General features: G+C 36.8%; 3 protein-coding genes across 5 annotated transcripts; 1 reads left to right on the top strand and 2 right to left on the bottom strand.

The window, feature by feature from the left end:
- The first annotated feature begins 2,819 nt into the window (after positions 1 to 2,819).
- On the top strand, positions 2,820 to 4,811 carry LOC118438290. Its single transcript, XM_035858240.1, has 2 exons — positions 2,820 to 3,789; positions 4,168 to 4,811. The coding sequence occupies exons 1-2, from the start codon at positions 2,919 to 2,921 to the stop codon at positions 4,380 to 4,382; spliced, it is 1,086 nt and encodes a 361-aa protein (XP_035714133.1). The 5' UTR covers positions 2,820 to 2,918; the 3' UTR covers positions 4,383 to 4,811.
- Positions 4,812 to 4,939: 128 nt separating this feature from the next.
- On the bottom strand, positions 4,940 to 11,096 carry LOC110857834. Of its 3 annotated transcripts, none has more exons than XM_035858239.1 (9): positions 10,877 to 11,096; positions 10,577 to 10,814; positions 8,987 to 9,497; positions 8,007 to 8,037; positions 7,726 to 7,935; positions 7,436 to 7,649; positions 6,804 to 7,362; positions 6,623 to 6,717; positions 4,940 to 5,243 (listed from the first exon to the last, which is right to left on the bottom strand). In XM_035858239.1, the coding sequence occupies exons 1-6, from the start codon at positions 11,019 to 11,021 to the stop codon at positions 7,486 to 7,488; spliced, it is 1,299 nt and encodes a 432-aa protein (XP_035714132.1). In that variant the 5' UTR covers positions 11,022 to 11,096; the 3' UTR covers positions 4,940 to 5,243; positions 6,623 to 6,717; positions 6,804 to 7,362; positions 7,436 to 7,485. The 3 variants fall into 3 exon arrangements, with proteins under 3 accessions (XP_035714132.1, XP_035714131.1, XP_035714130.1); XM_035858238.1 differs by having other exon boundaries at positions 4,940 to 5,247; XM_035858237.1 differs by having other exon boundaries at positions 4,940 to 5,286; positions 6,573 to 6,717.
- An 8,154-nt stretch (positions 11,097 to 19,250) lies between these two features.
- LOC110857944 (calpain clp-1-like) lies at positions 19,251 to 21,919 on the bottom strand. Its single transcript, XM_035858300.1, has 8 exons — positions 21,457 to 21,919; positions 21,200 to 21,340; positions 21,046 to 21,115; positions 20,831 to 20,955; positions 20,616 to 20,750; positions 20,201 to 20,393; positions 19,972 to 20,114; positions 19,251 to 19,906 (listed from the first exon to the last, which is right to left on the bottom strand). The coding sequence occupies exons 4-8, from the start codon at positions 20,911 to 20,913 to the stop codon at positions 19,741 to 19,743; spliced, it is 720 nt and encodes a 239-aa protein (XP_035714193.1). The 5' UTR covers positions 20,914 to 20,955; positions 21,046 to 21,115; positions 21,200 to 21,340; positions 21,457 to 21,919; the 3' UTR covers positions 19,251 to 19,740.
- Positions 21,920 to 21,975: the final 56 nt, after the last annotated feature.

The raw sequence follows: 21,975 nt of genomic DNA on the forward strand, positions 1-21,975 counted from the left end.
AACTTGATAATATTCTCAGAAACTCCATAATGTTTGCCCTTGCAAATTTTCTATCTTTCTTTACTCACTGCATCCTAGAAATTACAAATTTCCAAGACATAACCAATCTTACCATCGTCACTTCTCCCGTCCTCCGAAAACAAATATCTTACAAAACTCATCCCCCTCCAAAACCTGACATGCGCAAAATGTTTTGTTTCATTCAAGTTCTCAACTTCCAAAATACCACTTTATTCCACAAATTCCTTGAAAATTCCCATCCTAACGAGCGAACTTCGGATTTTATCATTTTTACAAATCCTCTCACGCCTAATCTTGACAAACTTACAAAATATTTACTCACCAAATCCATCATAACTAAAGCAATTTTTCTGCATTTAGACCCCGACCATCACCTTAAAAAAATTCACATTTTAACCCCAAACTTGCAAAAATTTTCAGAACTAAAATGCCCGACTCCGACCTGTTTAGCCACAGAAATTCAAACCTATTGGTCAAATCTGCTCAAAGATATGAACGGATTTCAAGTCTATCTACACAGCAGCGATAGTCACGTCAATTTCGACTCTTCCCTCAGAAACTTTGGCGTAGCAAAATATTATTTCCACTACTGCACCAGTGACGAGGTCAGTCGTTACTCTTCCTATTACAAGACACGAGTCAATATTGTTTTCCCACCCAAATGGTGCATCCTGCTGGATTTCATCCTAAGAAAAAATCTCTCCTCGCCCCAGCAACGAAATGACAAACAAAGCCTAAAATTTGTCAATTTCGCCCCAACCAAAGATGTTCCAACGACCCGTCATATTCGTTTATTTCCTTTCGTACACTACGTTGGAGGCTTGTCGTACACAATTTTCGTAAATAAGAGCGAACTTGCATTAAACCTTTTTTTGACGGAGCCTTTCGATCAGTACACCTGGACCTTTCTAATCGTCTCAGGGATCCTTATGGCGCTTACCATGTCGATTATCGCCTCCCCTGAAAATCGGAAACTTTCCCTCTTTCCGTCCGCCCTTTTTTGGTGTGTCTCAACAATTCTTGAAAACTCGGTGCCTTCAATTGAGAAACAATTAAGGCGCACCCGCCAAGGGGGCTGGCTTATCGCCACCTGGTCCTTAATGATGATCATTATCACAAATACCTACTCTGATCTAGTTTACGTCTTTTTTATGTCCACTCCAACCCCGGTCGGCATTCCGGACACTTTTCCCGCTATTTTGCACCAATCTGATCTAGCCATTTATACTTTTACGCATTCCGCGGATTTCGCCGTGGGAGACAATCTCCTCCACGATGCAAATATTCCAAAGTCTAGAGTCAAAACGGTTGGCGGATATAAACACGATCTCGGCATGTTTAATAAACCCATTGTTGCCCTAAGTTATACTGGATCGGTTGGAGAGATCAAAATAGAAAGGAAATTTGTCGCCTTACTGAGAAATGAGGAATTGATCTACTTCGCGATCTTAATGAGAGGAACGAATAGATTTTTTGAAGTTAGAAATGCTGATTTCCGCCTGGTTAAACTAGCGTGGGGTTGGTACGCGTCAAACAATGTGGTTGGGGAGTCATTTGCAAAACATTTGCAGACCTTCCAGGATAATGGGATTTATTCGTGGTGGGGGATGAGGTATGATAGATTCTTTACGAGGGGGACTAAGCGAATTATTCGGGATGAGGTGAAAAACATTACTGGTGTTGACCATATTGTAGAAGAAACGACGAAACGTCGCCTCTCTCTGGACCAATTGAAGCCCTGCTTTTTAATGCTGTTTTTCAATTATTTCTTCTCTGGTGTTTCTCAGGTGTTTGAATATGTATGGCTTTTCAGTATTTCTAGACATTCTCAGTTCCCAACTGCATAAAAATAAATAGATGTGAAATGATCACTTTACATACATAGTATCTAATCTAATCTTAAGATGATATAAACTAGGGTCTATATGTAGCAATAACAGAGGTACTAATTTTCCTCTATGTACATATGTAAATACCTAAAGTATTTTTCGTAATGTCGAATGCCGTAATTTATAATTCAAGAAAGTTTGACATCCGAAATCTTGGAAATCTGAAGTTTTCATTTATACCTTTATCGAAACTTGGGATCACCTTTGCATCGGAATATCACAGGAGAAACATCTCACTCTTGGAAATTCTACACCGCACGTGTAAGAGTAAACACCTGTAATTGTATGTAAAGATACTTGGAAATCTTACATTTTCAGGATAGTAAAATTATTTACATTAAGTTGCACATTGTCATAAATTATTGTTTTCCTTGTAAATCGCAAATGTATTAATTGCTTTTTCATGCTTACACGTTTGTACATACATCGATAAATACAGACATAAATAGAGATTAATCACAATAAAGATGAAATATGCATACTCAGTAATTCTGTACGCTCTTGCTTATGTACGGACCTACAAAACATGAACTTTTCTGGTAACCAATAAACACAATTCTAGAAAATCTGGGGTCCTGAGTGTGCTAAATGCTTAATCTATTTACGTATGATCTCACATAAACAAGACATCGTCTCACTCACTTTATTGCCCAAATGAGACAGAATGTTTTCACTCGAGAATTCTCTCACTTGCAGATACGCTTCAATTTTATGACACACATCGATTACCGAAAATCAATACACTTAACGGCTCCTTTTATTGACCAGATAATCCTGTTTACACCTTAACATAGCTAGCACTTCGGGGAAACACAGTATATTAGTCACGTAGTCACTCGTACGTATATTGCACCCCCAAACAAAAATACGCTCTCAATATTCTGGCTAAACTCATGCATCTGTCGCCCATTATATAAATCAAAATCCAGACTCCAACGATTTCTTAGTCATAATTGTGGAACATAGATCCCCAGCTCGTACAAAAGTGAGTTGCCAAATAATATAAAAATGACTACTTCCACTCAAACCAGATTCCGTGTTACAAAAAATATTGCAATTCCCTTCACTCTCGAACAAAAGCAGTCACAACACGAATTACCAAACTTTGAAAACTTACCACTTTACGGAAAACTCTCCTGTGCCAGAATTCTACGCTCGTCACCGCTAACCAACACCACCACCCTCGTCGAAAGAAACGGCTTGGTCGACACGGTCCTGAAATGCTACAACCACCACAAAAACCTCATCCTCCGCCCGGACGACGTGTGGATCGCAATCATGACACAGTTTTCCTTCTACGTGAATAAGAATTCGGAAAATTTGCGCACCTCATTTGTCAACTTTAAGGGTAAGAAAACCCTCAAAGTCGACATGGGCGTCGCATCCATCGATACGATACGGTACGACGAATTTGTCAAGATCATGGGAAAAACGGTCGACCTAAATTTAACCGATAGCAAAATCAAGGACTGGATTTTACCCAATTTTTCCACCACGACGGAAAATGATGTCATCTCGTGTGGCGTCATTTTCATGGCGAGCATGCAAAAATATTTTGAATACATTTGTCAGTATACGCTGTGCGGTATTCCGGAAGTAATTTTGGAAGGAAGTGTCGCCGATTGGGTGAAAATTGATAAGCGGCTCGATAAGCTGAAGGAGTACGAGGGGTTAGAAAAGTGGGTGAAGAAGCTGAAGAAGATTCTCCGCCAATTTATTGCTGCAAAAGAAGGCAAAGCCAAGACAAGATGGTGGGGGAGGATTTGCAAGTATGAATATTATAATAAAGGGTGGGGGTCAGGATCGGTGACGAAAACGTTTCTGACGGGGTGGATAACAGCGTTCTGTTTCTTTGATGAGGATGGAAATTTGCAAAATTGTAAGTAATTTTTTCGCAATAAAATATGATTCAACGCCAAGCTTTTTGTAACTTCAGATAAGTTGCAAAATTTTATTATCTTTACAAAATGTAAACAAACCACTGATCTCCAATTCATTTTTTAGGTTATGAATTTGCCTTTGAGATTTTTATACACTTTTCAAATTAATTGTGCAACGTGAAAATCTTACGCTTATAAAAATTTTGCTACATATTTCATTACCTTGAAAATGATACACACGTCTTACGTATTTACTTTGTTTGTGCTTCTGAAAATATTTCTGACCTGTATAACATTTCAAAGTATAATCAGTTAAGTAAACCTCCGCATTAATTGAATTGATGTCTAGTACATGTGCGTGTGTAATTTATCCGCAGATAAGAAGTTAGAGATTCAGAACATTCCACTGAGCTATGTGAACGTGGAAGTTATCCTGGAAGAAAAAATTACCAAGAAGCGGGACCCCACGGTCATGTTTGCAGGACTGGTAGGGATGGAGTGGGAGGAGGATGGGGCAAGTTTAAGACCTTCGGTGGGGTGGGCCATTGCCTTACGACATCCCGATATGATGCTTGATTTTGGTCCAAATTAAATCAGTCCAAAAATTCGAAAAACATGTAATGGATTTGGCTTTATGCAACAACAAATTGGCGTGAAATTTATCATTTGTATTCATTACAATGAGTTGTTACATACCTACTATTACCTACTAGTTGTTGGTATTTGTAAGATGATATAAAACACGTTATTTCCCGAATCAATAATTTGATGAGCAATTGCTACGAATTGTAAGTAAGCAATGGGAACATACTTTAGCTGTTATATGGTAGTATGAAGTACTTAAGTAAGATAAGCTTATAACGATGCATTTAAATATATGCATGAATGGTAGAAATTTATAAGCTACGAGTATTAATTATTGAATTAAATACGGAATTGCTACTATGTACATACATAAGTTCATAAGTACAGGAGTTATGTTTTCATATGGCGACGAATAAATTTAACGAATCAATCCAAACTTTTTCCGTAAATTTTTTTATGCCTGATTTACTTTAGTTTAATTCCTTGTGAAATTGGCATATGTTTTAATACTAGCAAAAATTGCAGCATTTAAACCCCGTAATAAATTTTCGGATCAATGCGAAATGTATCGTGTATAAAATGTATAATGTTTAATTTGACAAACTAAATACAACTTCAAATTTGATACTTATACAGAAGCCTGAACAATTCCAAGCAGCATCTTAGCCTGATCTAGTAGAATTTGGGTTTGATTCAGTAGTAATCTAAGATTAATTGGATTCTCTGGTTCATGGGTGCTTGATTCAGTTGTTGATTCGGTCGTGGTTCCAATGGAGTTTGTCGTAGTTGGAGATTGTGTGGTATGTATTGTTGGGCTAATCGATGTTTCCTGGTTTTCCGTAGGAATTGGTGTGCTCCACGTGGCCGGCTGTCTAACAGTCATTTCCGATCCATCAAAGCAACTTTGCTTCCTACAAAAGGCGTTAGGACATGGTTTTGACGAATTCATACCTTAATTGCGGGATGGTTTTTAGTCGTAGAGATTTCTAACTTTTTTTATGTGAAAGCCCATGTCTCAAACTATAGGTAAGCATATCTGGCTTCCGATTTTGTGTACTCTGCGAAATGAGGCAAGGTCAAATTTGGAGAGGTGTCCTTTTTTAGTTTTCCAAACCAGTGTTCTTATAAAATGGCGTTGAACGAAAGATTTGTTTATTAGGTCCTGATGCAAAATTCGTCTTTGCGACTATTATCAAGGGACTTAGCATGTTTTTCACTATATAAAACCACTTTTATCTCATGCTTATCTTTTAAGTCCCTTTTGTAGTCTAGCTTCATACTTGTCCTAATGGAATACTCTCGTGAACGCAACTCCTCGACTTTTAAGGCCCCCACATTTTACGACTTTGATGCTAAAAATCCCTAACGTGGTTTTTATCCAAGGTACATATAGTATATTGCACTGTAAGTACTTTTGACACAATTTTGATAAGTGGTTAAACCCCACGGACTGAGTTTTCATCAGACCTTATAAATTTTTTGGAAAAGTTCCCGTCGTTTTCGATGTCGAACTTCAGAAATAATCTAACTAACCAAAACGCAATAATTTTATTATTTTGTCACTTGTACCTTGTAGATAAAATAGTTCTGCAGTAGGGGACACAAAAAGATTAGTAAAATTTATTTTCGAAAAAAATTGACCATTAATTTTCCAAATAAGTTCACGAGTTTTTAGGATTCCGCGACAGCTGATTAGCTAGGGTCGTTCTCCAGAACTGTTTACACAAAATCTTCACTGTTTAATTTAATATTATTTGGGACACTTAGAGCTTTGCCCTCAATCTTCATTTGACCGAGTGGGTCCGCTTTCAAGGTCAGCAGGTCAATTTTCCTGTGCACGGTCCGATTTATCAATTTTCATGAAAAAGTATCAGCGACGATGGAGGCCCAACGTTATGTAATTGATGTAGATTCTTTTATTATTACATGCAATGATTATCTAGGGTTGTAATATTAACAATCATTCACCTCTGACCTCATAGGTTATCATGCTATATGAGAAATTCAGTTTGGAAAGTGTTTTTTTGGCTCCTTCCAACTCTGGGGGCACTGGAGGGGGCATTTATAAAGCTATCGGCCTAAAATTTTAAATATATCTTTTTGAGAGTATTATCTTGCAACTGACCAAAAATCAGTTCAAAATTCAACTCCCCACCAGAGATATTCACCCGCGAATTCGTCAAAACCATGTCCTAACGCCTTTTGTATCCAATCGCAGACAGTCATCTACAGGAATTGAATACATACCGATCTGCACATTTCATGATTTAGATGGGTCTACGAAAATATCTCTCATATATGATCTTCTTGCCTGATATTATCAAGTCCAATATGTTGCAGTCCTGTAACATCGAGCAGTAGAACCTCTTATTTTATGTCCGTCAAAATATATTCACTTTTACATGCATACATTATAGACAATAATTACCTGGATAGCATAATTTAGAGCGCACATAAGCTGGTCGGCGACAACATCCTCAAAAGTTATGTTTCTTACACCAGCAGTGTCATCATATAGAAAAGTTTGAATGATGCTTGTGTAAATTGGATATACTTGTTTCCAGTTTTCTGGATACCGTTCCATTGATATATTACCAAAGTAGCTTGTCATTATATTTGTCATATTTGTAAATGTTGCACCATCCAGGTATGCGTTACGATCGCCGTGGGACATTTCAAATACTATATTAGACAGCGACATCGTCCCATCCATTGGTGCATTACCCCACACCGTAAGGCTTAATTTTGCATCTCTCACGTTCCATTGATATTCACCCGTCCCATACATCTCTCCCTCCCCAAGGTTCCACCAACCCCCAATATATGCTGTTTTCCTATTATAAAAAATTATGTTGGTATCGTAACTCCCCGTTATATTTAGGTATGGGAATGTAATATTATATGTGGCTAAAAATGCCCCGCTTTCGCCCAGGAATTGAGTGGAAATTGTCTTGACTCCATCGTTTAGCCCCACAATTTCGGAATTCCTATAAAAAAATGTCGGCAATGTAAATCTTAACTAGCATCTAGAGAACGAACAGATTCCACGTATGTATTTACCAAGCTTTAAAATTTCCAATAGCCCAGTCCGGCTGAGAACTTCTCCACCGCTAGTCTACATCAACGGCGGGAAGATCCACAGCAGTTTCCATAGCAAGTCGCGAAGCGAGGGTCCGAGTTCTATTCCAAGACATTCGCAGTTCCACTGGAACTTGAAAATATAATCCATCATCGGAGTCAAAGGTTTCCAAAAAATTGAAAGCCAAACTTTCAACTATATAATATTTACAAAGTTTGGATTATTAAAAGCAAATGGCTAGAAAAACATGTTTAACAAAGACTGACGTTACCTATGTCGTGTATATTTTCTCCGGACGACGAAGTATACTTAACATTTCCATGTGGAACATTACTTGAATCTTTAGATTTGGGGACACCAATTCCCACGGGAGTGTAAAACGTGCTAAGTGACATGTCAGGCCTGGTTTCGTCAAGAAAATGGAATTGAAAAATCCCGGTTCTCAGACATTCGATGCTAATCGCTTTGTTCACACAATCGGCTAAATGGAAGATTATTTTAAAATTACGTTTTGCGAGGCGCAAGTGGTATGTTTATTGTTTAATTACGTACTCGAAACTAGTAAATCCATAAGCGTGCAATCCTGTAATAGAGTGGAACGATATACTTATGTAGATATGCACGAAACTCCAACGCACGTAGAGTAGACGTGACCCAACTTGGGTTTTTGACTTTTTGTAGATTACAGATATGAAACAAAATTCCTAAAAGTACATATTAGAGTAACACTAAATCCATCTTTGAATTCAGCAAGAAATTTTCAGTATTTTCATTTACTCGAATTTTTGAGTCAAAAGTTTATGCTTAGCATGTAAACCAAACAGGAAACGAGAAATTACTTAAAAATTAAGGTCGTAAATATAGATGCTAAAAATTTCATACTGAATCCGAACATGTAATTTTCATTGATCTATCAATAAGTTGTAGTTTAGTGAAAATTGTTTCAGCTTTCTCCAAAATCTAACAAAGACCCCACAAAAACCCGCAAAATCCCTATTAACCTCCTAGTTACCAGTTATATCTCGGGAATATTCCGTTCCGTACCAATTACACACATTTGTGTAGCAAAATTATTTCCATTAGCTACCAATTACACACGAGATCGTTTTCCATTGCGTACCAGTTACACAAATATGTGTAATTATATCAGGGATTTTAAATATTCTGGTAGTCAACGGAAATCTATCAAGTTGTAATATGCGGGACAAGGTAAAATTTCCAACCATATTTTGGTAGCTAAGAAAAATAATTTTGCTACACAAATGTGTGTAATTAGTAGGCAAAGTAATATTCCGAAAAATAGTTTATGGTAGTCAAGTGATAAAAAATCGTTACACAAATGTGTGTAATTGGTAGCCAAGAGGTTAACCATTGGACTCCGGACATTTGATACCCCAACAAAGACCCAGGGTATCGTTCCCTGCAACCAAGTTGCTGACCACAATTGCAAGACCGTTGAGTCAGGCTTGTCACCGCATTTTTTAGGGTATACTTGTACACAGTATGTTAGTAATTATGTATATGCACCTTACCTCAAACGCATTTTGTAAAGAACATCTAAAAACTTCATTTGCAACGCTCTGAAAATCTAGAAAAAATGAGAATTCGTCCAGATTCCAAGAAAAGAATTTCGGTATGTCCGAAAATGCAGGAATGGTTCGGAACCAGGTTATAATATCCCCATTTCCCCAACCAGTCCAACTTTTTAAGGCTAGATTTGAAAACGCTGAAGTGGGATTGGTAAAATCGAAAGAAACGTTGACATTTGTTATGTTGACGGTCTCATCCAGACGGGCCCTGCCGTCCACTAGTAGAACAAATTCTACCAAACTGAAGGACGAGTTGTAGCTACCTGCACCCGAAATCTCCTGATCTGGTGTAGGAACAGCAAAGGGATAATTTGTAATGTTTGTTTCGTAATTTCCCGAAAATAATAGGGCCGGAATCTGAATCGAAAGTAAAGCTTGGAAATCTCCTTCTGCGTTCAAGAACTTTATAGAAAATTCGTCCTTCAGCTGAGACAAGCCGGAAAACATTCCTTGTCTAAAAACAAAAGAATTTGTAGTTGAATATATGATCATATTAGGTATATTGATATAAAGTATTAATAATAATGTAGGAACCATGTATGAATTTTATCTAAAGTTTCAAGAAAATTGCGTAGCACTGTAAAAATTTCAATCCGTTTAATTTTGCCAAATATCTGCATATACTAATTTCAAAACTAATAAACCGTTGCAAACGAAATGTAGCAATAGGGTGAAACCACATGAGATAACTTTTTATAAGAGAAATATTTTACGTAAATACCATCCCCACGGTCATCGTACGTCAAAACCATGTCGATTTTTGAAATCCCCGCCCCAAAATACGTCTAGAACGTTTGAAAAGACAAAATTCGACATTTTTTGTCCGTCTACACGGTCACACGGTCATCGCACGTCAAAACCATGTCGATTTTTGAAATCCCCGCCCAAAAATACGTCTAAAACGGTCGAAACGACAAATTTCGACATTTTCGACATTTTTTGTCGTCTACACGGTCACACGATCATCGCACGTCAAAACCATGTCGATTTTTGAAATCCCCACCCCAAAATACGTCTAAAACGGTCGAAACGACAAATTTCGACATTTTCGACATTTTTTGTCGTCTACACGGTCACACGGTCATCGCACGTCAAAATTATGTCGATTTTTGAAATCCCCGCCCCAAAATACGTCTAAAACGGTCGAAACAAAAAATTCGACATCTTTGAACGTTGGCGTTGTCGCCGTGGCGACGTGACCTTACGACCTACAATGCCCATCTTCGAACTTGTCCGTACTTTTAAAATTAGAAACACGATGGCGAAAACCGCATATCGAAATTCGAATCCGTTCAATAGTTAGAGCACGAACGGACAGACAGACGGACGGACAAGGCACATCCATAATAGGGTTTCACCCTATAATAATAATGATTTTACTAAAAGCTAGATATACATGAATAAACTTGTTAACATTTTTTAGCAATTTGTGCACAAGAAACTATACCAGCCGAGCATCTCAACTTCGCAATAAACCTAACATCGCGACTGATATAGCTATATAAATATACTTTTCAGGTATATTCGTCTTACCGGCTCTCAATAAATCCGAACATCTCATCAGTGAGCCAACTTGCTATGTAGTCGTACTCCAGATTAAAGTGAAAGTCAAATCTTAACGACGGAATTGGCAACGTATCTTCAATATTTGACAAAATCGATTGTTTGGGGTCGTTTTCGGTACCACTGGAAGGAAACCCGGTCATGCCAGCGATTAATTGAAATTGGTTGTAACTAGTTGATATGACGTTCTGCATGCTGACAAGGGGTGCTGAAAATAAATATTTTAATGTACAGATACATTTCGTAGTACTCTATGTGATTCTTACTTACAAAATACGTCACGGGCTGTGGAGAATTGAGACCCTGAACCCCAGGCAATCTGAAACCTTGCAATCATCAGAATGCAAGTTGTAATTGTAAAATATAGCTTCCTCATTTTGCTTTTTTCTAATGGGTTCAACTCTAAGAATATCATGATTACCCCATTGGACTTATTTTAATTTATATTAAATAATTTCATGCAGTTTTCCTTGTTGCATAAATTGATCTGCACAATAAGTTGATTGCATCACGCGGTTATTTGTTTATCCAGGAGATACCGAGAAGTTATCTTAATTGGAAATTTCCAGAACGCAATTTAATTCGCACATGACTCTGCAACCCCACCGGACACCAGTTCAATTATTAAGTCGGGAAATTAGCTTCATGTCTTTGCCCTGTCCGTCTGGTTCTGATTGAAGCTCTCAAACATGATGGAGCCATGGAGTTAGTGCCATTCGACAACATATCAGGGAGCTAGATGCAAGTTTGTTTTTAACCCCTGCGACAATTTCACGAGGAGGTTAAAAAGGAATTCAACCAATCATTTTGAATTTCAAGGTCGGTTTGAAGTCATATAACGGTCAAATGTCAAGATCATCCAAGCATAACATGTCGGGTATCTGTTTGAAGATATTTTAAAATGGAGCAAAATGCCACTAACAACAGACGCAAGATTTTGGTTTCGCCACTTTGTAACATTCTGTTTCACAAGGGTTTATTTATTTTTCTAAAATACAATTAACTAACTATGTTTGGCTGTCAAAATGACAGCTGAATATGCATCGAGGGTGTCAATCATTTCGTCAAGTTATGAACCGTAATTAATGATTACATTAGACTAAACTGAGCCAACTAAAACAATTAAATATACAAGTGTGTGATGTTTTTACTCACATGCATCAATCAAGTCTTTTAATTCGTACAATATACAGTAGCAGGTAACACGAAAACAAATTTATAACTAGTTGAACCTCGCATAAAGCATTACGACCAGTACTCGCTTGCAGAGATTGATATTCAGGAAAAATTAAAAATCAAATTTAAATTTAGCTCTTATTTTTTTCCGGCAACATTTTTATTTGGTGGAATGGGAATTGATGGCAATCTATTTTGATAAATTAATGCACGTTTATAACAAATTTCAAATGTCTAGGGTGTAATATCGGTTGGAAGTGCATCTTTAAATATTGCATATAAATACTTTTGACAACTAAAACTACGAGTTCGACCGTATGGATAGTTTCAGAATCTGGACAAATTATGTATTAGACATTTAACTACATATTTGCATTATTAAACAGGCCATGCAAGATAGCATAAATCTGGTGTTCCATAATTTTAAAACCCGTGATACACAATAAAATTATTATTTATCACTAGTAACTAGTGCATATGAGAATTATTTATTTAATTGTACCCTTTTTAATCCGATACATTTCCAGCTTGAACTTTTATCTATGTATGTAGGTATTAAATTAAGCTTGCAGACTTTTCGTGAATTTTTATTACTAAAACGACCCGTAAAAATAAATCAGGTTGAAGCAAACGCATTGCATTATGCGATGTGATACTGAATTGTTGGAAAGAAGAAGATCAACTAATTCTTTACACTCTTACTATTTATGTCGGATTATAAATACTAAACATTATTTCGGGTCGACTTAGGGCGTAATTTTGTAGTAGACTTTAGTGGGCAATGACTGGCAGCCAGTAGGATAATTAAGATTAATTGTAAGTGACGATTGCCTATATATGTAAATAGACTTGAGAAAGGTTACATATTAAAATAAGAATTCTTAGGAATAAAAGATGGTTCTGGAATTCACTAACTACGAGTTTTTTTAAGGTACAAAAACCAGTTACATAATTTAGAGTGATACATATGTACAAGTTTTCTCGTACTGAGAATACTTATATTTGGTGACAATTAAATATGCTTAATTCAAACTTAAATAATACGTATTCAACAAAGTAAAATAATAATGCCTACATACATACTTATTTACTCAGTGAAAATTCATTTGAGAAGATATAATTATGTATACTATTATTTACCTGACTGAACATTGTGTAGAAAAATTATACGTTTGGACGCATACATATGTACTTGGGTCTGGGTTTTTATTTTCATACGTAAGTATTTTATAGACCATTATATTTATGGTTTTCCTACATACATACATACACTTAAATAAGTGAAGCAGGTAAATATGCATGGCATAGCACAGATACAAATGTATAATCAAGGGCTGTATAGTGTTTATGTAAATATTATTCTTTTCTTAAATGTATGCCAAACAAATGGGTCTAAACGTCTCTCCTCGAGTGGCAATTTGATACAATGAACCTACCAATTTAATGTACAACTATTGAACTAATAAACAAAGTTTAAACTTGTAGCTGTCAAAGTTTATGTATGTATTTGTGTCTCATGATCAGTAATTTGTGTGCATGCAACTTCTTAAGGGTTTGGGGACGCATGAATAAACATGTGGAGATTTTCACTTTCCTTGCTTATTTTCTTAGTTGAAGGAACTTTAATAAAAAATATCCCCGAATTACATCGTACCTTAAACATTATCTCGGAATTTAACAATTCCAATTTAGAAAAAACGTTACAATTAAATCAAATAATTTCATTGTCTCAAATTCCCCTAGTTCTTGAGAACATTCCAGATTGGAACGTATCAAGAAGTGTGTACTCATTTGATACTTTAACCGTTTCACCTCCTTCCTTGCACTTATCGAATACCTCCCTGATTCCAAAACTTTCAAAAACAAATATCCTTCTTCTTCTCGGATTTATTCCAAATAATTCTCAAACCGAGGCAGCAGATCGTGCATTAATAGCTCACCAAATTACAATGTCGATTATGGAAGTAGTGCAAGTGCTCTCGGTGACGAATCAAAACCCAGACTACATTTTCATTCAGTTTAACTTCCACAATGCGTCAATTGCTAATGAATATCTCACCGAGACAACAATAACTTCAAAGGTTTTCATTATTTTCAGTAGTGACATGGACATGACGAATCCCACACAAAAGATATTTGTCTTATGTTTCCCCTGTGAAAAAACTAAGGCGTTCGAAATAACCGAATTATTGCATAACGACACTACGACAGAACTTCAAATCCTAGTGCTAAACACAACCTTCCTCGATACAATATGGCAAAAAGTTAACCATGCCGATCTTCAAAACACGTTTATTCTCCAAGGCCCAGAAGAAGTTGCACCCATCGGAAAAATCAATCCTAATTGGTGCAGCGCAACATTTGGACGCTTTCTACTATCAAAAGCTTCCTGTGTTTCATTCGTTATTTCGAGAAAGCACAATTTTTCCTATCTTCTAGAAAGAGGGAAAACTATTCCGAACACGAGGATAATTGCGGGTCTACCATTTCATGGAGAAGTAGCGGATAAGGAACTTATCGATTCCATAATCTCCAGCCGATACCGAAATCCGTATCAGTACGTCGTGTACACTGAAGCACTTTGGCAACTTCCCTTCACGTACGTCATCGTCTCAGAAAGTGCGAGAATGAACGACATGTACAGTTTGGTCATGCCTTTTGACAAATTTATTTGGATGGCAAATATCTCCTCGTTATTTTTAGTCGTGATAACATTTACCACATTAACGAATGGTAGCGTTAACGTTAAAAAGAACAAAGTTTTTAAAAACATTACATCCAAACTTTTTTGGACGTTGAGATCGCTTTTTGCCCAACCGAGTACCAATGTTAAACGAGAATTCGACAATCTGTTCAAATTTTCCCCTTGGATCGTTTCATGGTACTTTGTCGCCTTCATACTAGGAATTACGTATCAAGGATCACTTTCGTCTTGTCTGACGGCACAAATTTTGCCAAATGTGCCAAAAACTTTGGAAGAATTGGTTGCATCAACTATTCCAATAATCACCACGACGGCAGGAGGAATTGGAGACAAGCGAATTTCTGTTTTAAAAGAGACTATTAACGATATCAAAATCTACCACAAAAATGGTGACGATCCATTTTTAAATTCTATTTTACGACTGTATAACTCAACAATATTCGTGGACGGAGATGGCATCAATATTTCGTACAATATTTCAACCAGGAAATCCATCGGTGCTGGAGAAAGTGCAACTTTTGTTCTAAAATCTGGCTTATTTGCTGTAATGGACCTTGGCAAAGAACTCGAAACCCTGTTGGAAGGGCTATCTCTGTTGTTACCGAGTTTGGTTGTAATTCGAAATCATGAAATGGCCAAGTTTATAATACGAGTACCGTGGTATGGTCACCGTAATTTTTTGTACCCTCTCTTCTCCCGAGGTCTCGGACAGTTGGAACAGTCCGGGATTTATGAGAGGTGGCAAGTTCTTCAAGATATTAAGGAACGACTGAAAACGTCGAAACGTGCCGTAAGCAGGGAGCAATATCGGGCAATGTTGGTCAAATCTGTTACAAAAGTTAGAGCCGAAGTAAAGTTTGCGGAAGCGGATCCAGTTTCTGTGGAAGTGTTGAAATATGTTTTTATATTGTGTGTCTCATTATCTGGGGGAGGATTGGTTGCATTTTTTAGTGAAATTGTTCCCAAATCCTGGTTGAATTGGAGATTAACGTCGTTAAGTAGGGATAAACACAAATTTTACGTCAAGAAGAATCATATTATTGTCTGGTAAATTTTGTAAGCCTAAAATAGGTAATAATTAATTTACATTCTTACATGTAATAAATTTACATTTAAGCAGAAATCAAAGTTAAATAAATAATTTTTGCGGTTACATATACCAACTCCATGACTTTATTCCAGAGCTTACATATCTTGTACAAATAAGTTTAAACAGCGTAATCATGAGCAGCATTAATTTTACAAATTTCCACATGCGTAAAATGTATCCCTACTCGCCAAGATTATCGGGCCGAAGAATATTCTAGAGTGGCAAGGGTGGTCAATGGTAGGCCGACTTTGCCAACCATTCCCCACTTGAATAATTTAAAAATTCGGTACCCCAAGAAACTACATATCCTCACCCCGAAAGTGGGAAAACGTTGGCAAAAGCATATTTAAAATGCATTTAATAATAAATGTCGGCACGAAGTCGGGCCTTTAGTGGCCAATTATTCCATGCGACGCCACCTATCGTCCGCAGCGTAGAATACAAACTTAAATCGATTTTCAGCACGAGATTCTGGCAGCATGGCTAAAATCACTCTTCCCCCGAAAGATAAATTCGCAGTTGTCGAATTTATTAAGGATGATAATTCTGTATCTATTGTGTCTACAAATTGGTTCATTGACACATCAATAGTCCACTGGCCATCATCACCCAACGTCACATCTATGGTTAAAAAACACAAGGCACCGGAAGAAAATTGGGGTCGACATTCTTGCAAAATTTTGAAAGTTAAAGGTAACTAGATAAATCAATAATTAGTTCAAATATTTGTGCACATTACATAATTACTTTTTTGCTTATTCTAGATACTTTTGAGGATGCGATTATCGTACTTCGATTAGCCGAAAAGTCAAACCAGTCAACATTTGAAACTACTGTGGATGATGAGGAAAGTCATCTTCCTAGACGACGGAAGCGAAATAAGCCAAAGAAGAAGAAAAAATCGTCAACATCTTCATCGTCACCATGCAAGGATTCAGTAGACGGGAGTGATATCGAGGTTCCCACGAAATCATTTACTCTACCCCCCACTTCCAAATCAAAACCAGACGTACTAAATTATTCAAGTGATTCCGAGCACAACGAACCTGCCAACCAATGAAAAGACTAGCGTTTGTGCTGGTAAATACTTAATATAAAATTCATATTTTTAATTGCCGGTTATTATTTTACTTATTTGGTGATACGTTTAATTTTATAATTTTAGTGGGTCCAAATAATAGCCCTATCACATCTGGCCCAAAATTAGTTCTGGTTGATCCTGTAGCACTGACTTCAAAACCTGATGAAAGTGATTCTTCTCGAAGTGTTAGCAATCTACCTGGATACAGTGGGACGGCAGTTGGCAGAAATATTACTCGTAAAAATTTAAACCCATTTAAACATTTTACATGTTTACACTTTTTGTACAATTTTATTGTGTAACTTGCATACATTTATACACAGAATTTGAGAAAATTGTCCTTGAACGGTTGACTAAATTGGAGCAACTCGTCACAGAACTTCTACGACGATCTGGCGGAATTAACATATCAATTCCTTCAAAAATAAAACTGCACAAAATACCTGTGGAGACGGTGGACGAGTTTCAGTCACTCAATGCATGGATAAAGGCGGTGCCAGAGAATCGTGATTGTTTGGTTAGGGTTCAAAATTAAATAAATTATTAAATTATTTAAACCGAACGTCATATATTTATATATATTCACTTTTCAGGTCACCAAGTTGTCTTTAATGGGTGCAAATAGACTGTCCGGTGTCGTTAGCAAAATTTTAGGTAAGGTTTTTGCAAATAATCTTGCGAAAATCACTACTATTACCGGAGCAGGGAAAGATATTGAAGTTGCTTTAAAGGATGCGCCAATTTACCAAGTTATAAGAGGTAAAATAGACAAGTTCAAAACAAGTTAATACAGATTGAAGTGTATTTAAAGATTTGTTTACTTTAGAATCGGTGAGGTTAACTAAGGGCTACAGTTCATCGACGGACCACGAAATTGGAAATTCCGTTGCCGTTTGGTTGAAAGGTGCTGACGATAGAGACGGCGGACGAGAAGTGAGACGAAAAAATGCTCACGTCAAATCGAACAAAAAGAAGACGACGAAAGGAGGAAGTAACATCTCTTCTCCATAATATCGATTGTTCCACTGCATCAACAATTCCAATGTCCACATCGTATCTGACAGGCGAATCAGTGTTAGAATCTCCTATAGTTGGTTTTGGATCTAATAATTTAGAACAGTCACCGAGATCAGAGAGTAACAGTTTTAGCTTTACCAGTTCTGATAATCAAAATGACTCCCTCAATTTAGAGCAGCCAGTATTTTCTCAAAAGATTAGGGAATGGGCTTTGTCTCATAATATTACGCATGTCGCCTTAAAGGACCTTTTACATATATTAACTGAAAATTCCAACTTAGATGTACCCCTTGACCCTCGCACATTATTAGAAACTCCTCGAGTAGTTAAAACTCTTTTTATTTCTGGTGGGGAGTTTGTATACTTTGGAATAGAAAATAATTTGAGAAGATTAATTACAAATTTTGCTGAAATTGTGCAGCCAAAGTCGACAATATTTATCAAATTATTTCAAAGTTTTGGTGATAATCTGGTAACAATATGTGTAGGTGTTGATGGAGTTCCATTGAGCAGAAGCACAAGGTCACAATTTTGGCCAATACTTGGTAAAATTGATCAACTAAAAAATCATTCAGTTTTTGTAATAGGTCTTTTTTATGGCGTCCAAAAGCCGCTTAATTTAGATTTTCTAAATGATTTTGTAAACGAAGCAATAATATTAGAGAAAGATGGGCTAAATCATTTAGGTAAAAAATTTCATTTTAGAGTTTCAAGTATTATTGCGGATGCTCCAGCTAGGAGTTTTATTAAAGGAATTAAAAATCACAATAGTTATTCAGGGTGCGAGAAATGTGTTCAACATGGTGAATTTGGGAAAAGTGTGATTTATACAGAATTAGACTCAGCTTCTCGTACAGATGAATCATTTCGTACACAATTGCACGACCATCACCATAAATTTTTTACCCCTTTATCAAAATTAAAAATAGGTTTAGTGACATAGGTTCCCTACGATTATATGCACATGTGCTGCCTAGGTATCATGCGTAAGCTCCTTCGGCAATGGACTAAAGGGAAATTGCCCCATAGGATGCAAAGTAAAATTATAAACCAAATTTCTGATAGATTTGCAAGTTTTAAAACTTTCATGCCACGTGATTTTCAGCGAAAACCACGAAGTCTAAATGAAGTAGACAATTTTAAGGCAACCGAGTTTAGGACAATCATGCTATACACAGGGCCTGTAGCACTAAAAAATATCCTTCCTACGGAGTATTATAATCATTTCCTCTATTTCCATTGTGCCATGTTCATTCTTTTGTCAGCCAATGCTGATGATCCTGAGTGGAATGCTTTAGCCAAACGATTGTTAGTAAGTTTTGTATCACAATCAAAAGTAGTTTATGACGTAAATTTTATGGTTTATAACGTACACGGATTGCTACATATTAATGAAGATGCTATAAACTTCGGGCGATTGAACAATATTAGTGCGTTTGACTTTGAAAATTTTATGCAGCAACTAAAGAAAATGACCAGGGCAAAAACGTTTTATCTACAACAGGTTGCAAAAAGAATAGTAGAAAATGAAAAATGTAACGGACTTAAAATAAATTTATCCGAAAAATGCGTTGATGATAAGACAAAATTATTACATAACGGTTACTCTTTGATCTCTGGTGAAATTATTATAGTTCGTAGAATTAAGCTAAATAAATGTAATAATATTAAAATAGTTGAATATGACACATTTATCAACAAAAATCCATTGTATGAAAAGCCTATAAATAGTTGTGTATTGGGAATTTTTGTTCTAGAAAATTCTATAAAGAAATCTTGTGAACTGAATTGTTTAGAAATTGCGCATAGATGCATTATGTTACCTTTTAAAGACAATTTTGTTTGTTTTCCACTCTTACATGATATTAAATAAAGAATAAAATAAATTCTGAGTGCGAAATTGGAGTGTTTTGGAAATGATTGGGGAATGGTAGGGACAGTGGCAAGTGATCAGAAACATGTTGGGGGACTGGTGGCTCGCGGTTGGGAAAATTTTTACACACTGTCGGGCCGATAGTTTTTGGCCACCAACGGCCCATCTTCAAACGCGTGGCCAGGATCGTACCTCAGGCCAACGTCGCTGGCCACTCGAAAATATCCTGAGGCCCGATATTATTGGCGACTAGGGGTGTTACCACTTCGGGCAATGGGAACCAAAATTTGCCATCATTATCAAACCTCAATTTCAAGTCAAGCTTCGTTTCCTCATCGACAAGCTCCCAAACGGGGTGGCTGAATAAAATTCAATTTTCTGTCAAAATTCGTTATCCACTAATAAAATTAGTTAATATGCTTACTTATCAGAAAATTGTCCTTCCCATTCAACCTCATTTCCCCAGGGATTTCGAATCCGTATACAAGCAGTTTCCTGTCCATTTTTGAATTCAATTGTTTCACAACTTGTTATGGAATATGCATGCCCGCCAATAATCCCAAGAGACTACAAAAATTAATAGTACTGCAATTAATAAAACGATTTTCTTCGAAATTATGAAAAATTGTAGAAATTATATAATCCTCTATTACACGATCCATCATGGTACAGGCACAACCAACCATTTCTCCAGTTGATAGGGCAGACGAAATCAGTTCATAAAGTTTGTCAAGATCTTGCTTAAATTCCTGGACATAGTGACGCTCTACTTTTCCTCCAGTCAGATTCAGCATGGCCGGACCAATGCCGTCATTTCCATCCAAATTTGCATACGATCCATAAAGTCTGTCGTAAATACATACAAATCTTCTCAGTGGCCGCGAATACAGTGGGGACATTTTGGGACACTATGTAACATTGTAAGATAGGGGAGGGAAGGGTTTAATAACATGGGTAAATGAGGGGGCATCGAATAACTGTGGCGACATTGCCCCTACGCTTCCGCGGCTACTGATTGTTCTCACTAATGCAATAATAAATTGTAGGAATACATAGCTATTTATTTACTTTGCCAACGCTTTCTCTATGAGAGCACTCCAAAATTCTGTCGGGTCGGTGCTATGCATGTAAATCAATTTTCCATTTCTGGTCGGTAGCCTATCGTCAATTATCACATTTTCCCATATTCCATCCTTGAAGAAGCTGTGAAATAAATTCATGTCAAGATTTTATTGCTTCTTTACGGAATACGGAATAGTGAAGAAATAGAATTTCATCAGTACTTGAAGTGACAAACTCCGGCGTAATCACTGCTTCCAGTCCACTCATTGTTAGATGGAATAACTCTGGCAAATAATTTTTTCATTCAGTGTGAGGTTTGCTAGTGCAGCCAGAAACCAGCAGTCGCCTACATAAAGTCAGAAATTACATACAAATACAAATTTTCGAACCTTCATCGTTTGAAAACTGAACAGCTTAAAATAAAAATAAAATTAACCGAGTTCGCCTTGCTTCACATCGAACCGAGCCACACCATCCGTGAAGAATTTAGCTTCTGCATTAATCTCCTAAAGTTTGTCAGTGTCCAATCGTCAGTAAAGCTGTTATCTTATTTATTTTTAAAAATTAAATGCTCCATTGTCAACACGTACATGAGGACGCTTCCATTCAACTTGTAATCGTTCTCCTAACGAATCCATATTAGCTGGAAATTCCTCATCTTCAAATAATTCTCGTTTGGCCAGTTGATCTGCTTTCACCACTTCGAATCGACTACATCCTCCAATATGACCCTTAGCATGAAGATTCAAAAAATCACTTTACCATCATTCAGTCGATTGGTTGACGATTGATTTGATCACAAATACGACTAGGGATGAAAATCAATATTCATGCAACCAATACCAACCTGCCTATTAATGGATGCTTCTGAGGGAACGTAACCATTTTCCTTGTCCATAGGTACGTACAAATTAGACGTCATGGGCGTGACTTTTGCCACGTATTTTGCCGGCAATTCTGCCAATAATTGATCTAATTTTGGATACAATGGTTGATATTCTTCTGGGTCATTCTTCTTGTCTGGAGCTGATTTATTTACAGACTTCAAACGGATCTGGGGCTCTAAGGCGGCTACAAAACGCAAATTTATTCCTTGTAATAATGCATCAATTTAATAATTTAGCGAAATGTCCATCAAGAGCTAACCCATTTCCACATCTTTGTCATTATCTGGACTTTCTATCTTCCATTGTTTCACCACTTTTTTTGTGCTTTTATTCATACGATTGTGATTAAACACAATGAGGGTATTCATTTCGAGTTCGCATCGTTGGCAACGTTCGCAAAAAAATAAAGTTCGCAAGTTCGCAAAACAATTTGGCTTGAAAATTGATTTGCGAACTTGCGCATCTCCAAGGCTAGTATT

The sequence above is a fragment of the Folsomia candida genome, unplaced genomic scaffold (genome assembly GCF_002217175.1).
Source record: "Folsomia candida strain VU population unplaced genomic scaffold, ASM221717v1 Fcan01_Sc019, whole genome shotgun sequence".
NCBI lineage: Eukaryota > Metazoa > Arthropoda > Collembola > Entomobryomorpha > Isotomidae > Folsomia > Folsomia candida.

Excerpts from the sequence above, each read along its gene's own strand:
- LOC110857944 (XM_035858300.1), bottom strand. The coding sequence starts at position 20,913 with ATGAAAAAATTATTTGCCAGAGTTATTCCATCTAACAATGAGTGGACT. Across the intron at positions 20,115-20,200 it reads CCTGTACCATGATGGATCGT|TCTCTTGGGATTATTGGCGG; the intron begins GTAATAGAGGAT and ends TAATTTTTGTAG. Across the intron at positions 19,907-19,971 it reads GAAGGACAATTTTCTGATAA|CCACCCCGTTTGGGAGCTTG; the intron begins GTAAGCATATTA and ends AATTTTATTCAG.
- LOC118438290 (XM_035858240.1), top strand. The coding sequence starts at position 2,919 with ATGACTACTTCCACTCAAACCAGATTCCGTGTTACAAAAAATATTGCA. Across the intron at positions 3,790-4,167 it reads GGATGGAAATTTGCAAAATT|ATAAGAAGTTAGAGATTCAG; the intron begins GTAAGTAATTTT and ends ATTTATCCGCAG.
- LOC110857834 (XM_035858239.1), bottom strand. The coding sequence starts at position 11,021 with ATGATATTCTTAGAGTTGAACCCATTAGAAAAAAGCAAAATGAGGAAG. Across the intron at positions 10,815-10,876 it reads CACAGCCCGTGACGTATTTT|CACCCCTTGTCAGCATGCAG; the intron begins GTAAGTAAGAAT and ends ATTTATTTTCAG. Across the intron at positions 8,038-8,986 it reads CTTTACAAAATGCGTTTGAG|GATTGCACGCTTATGGATTT; the intron begins GTAAGGTGCATA and ends ACTCTATTACAG.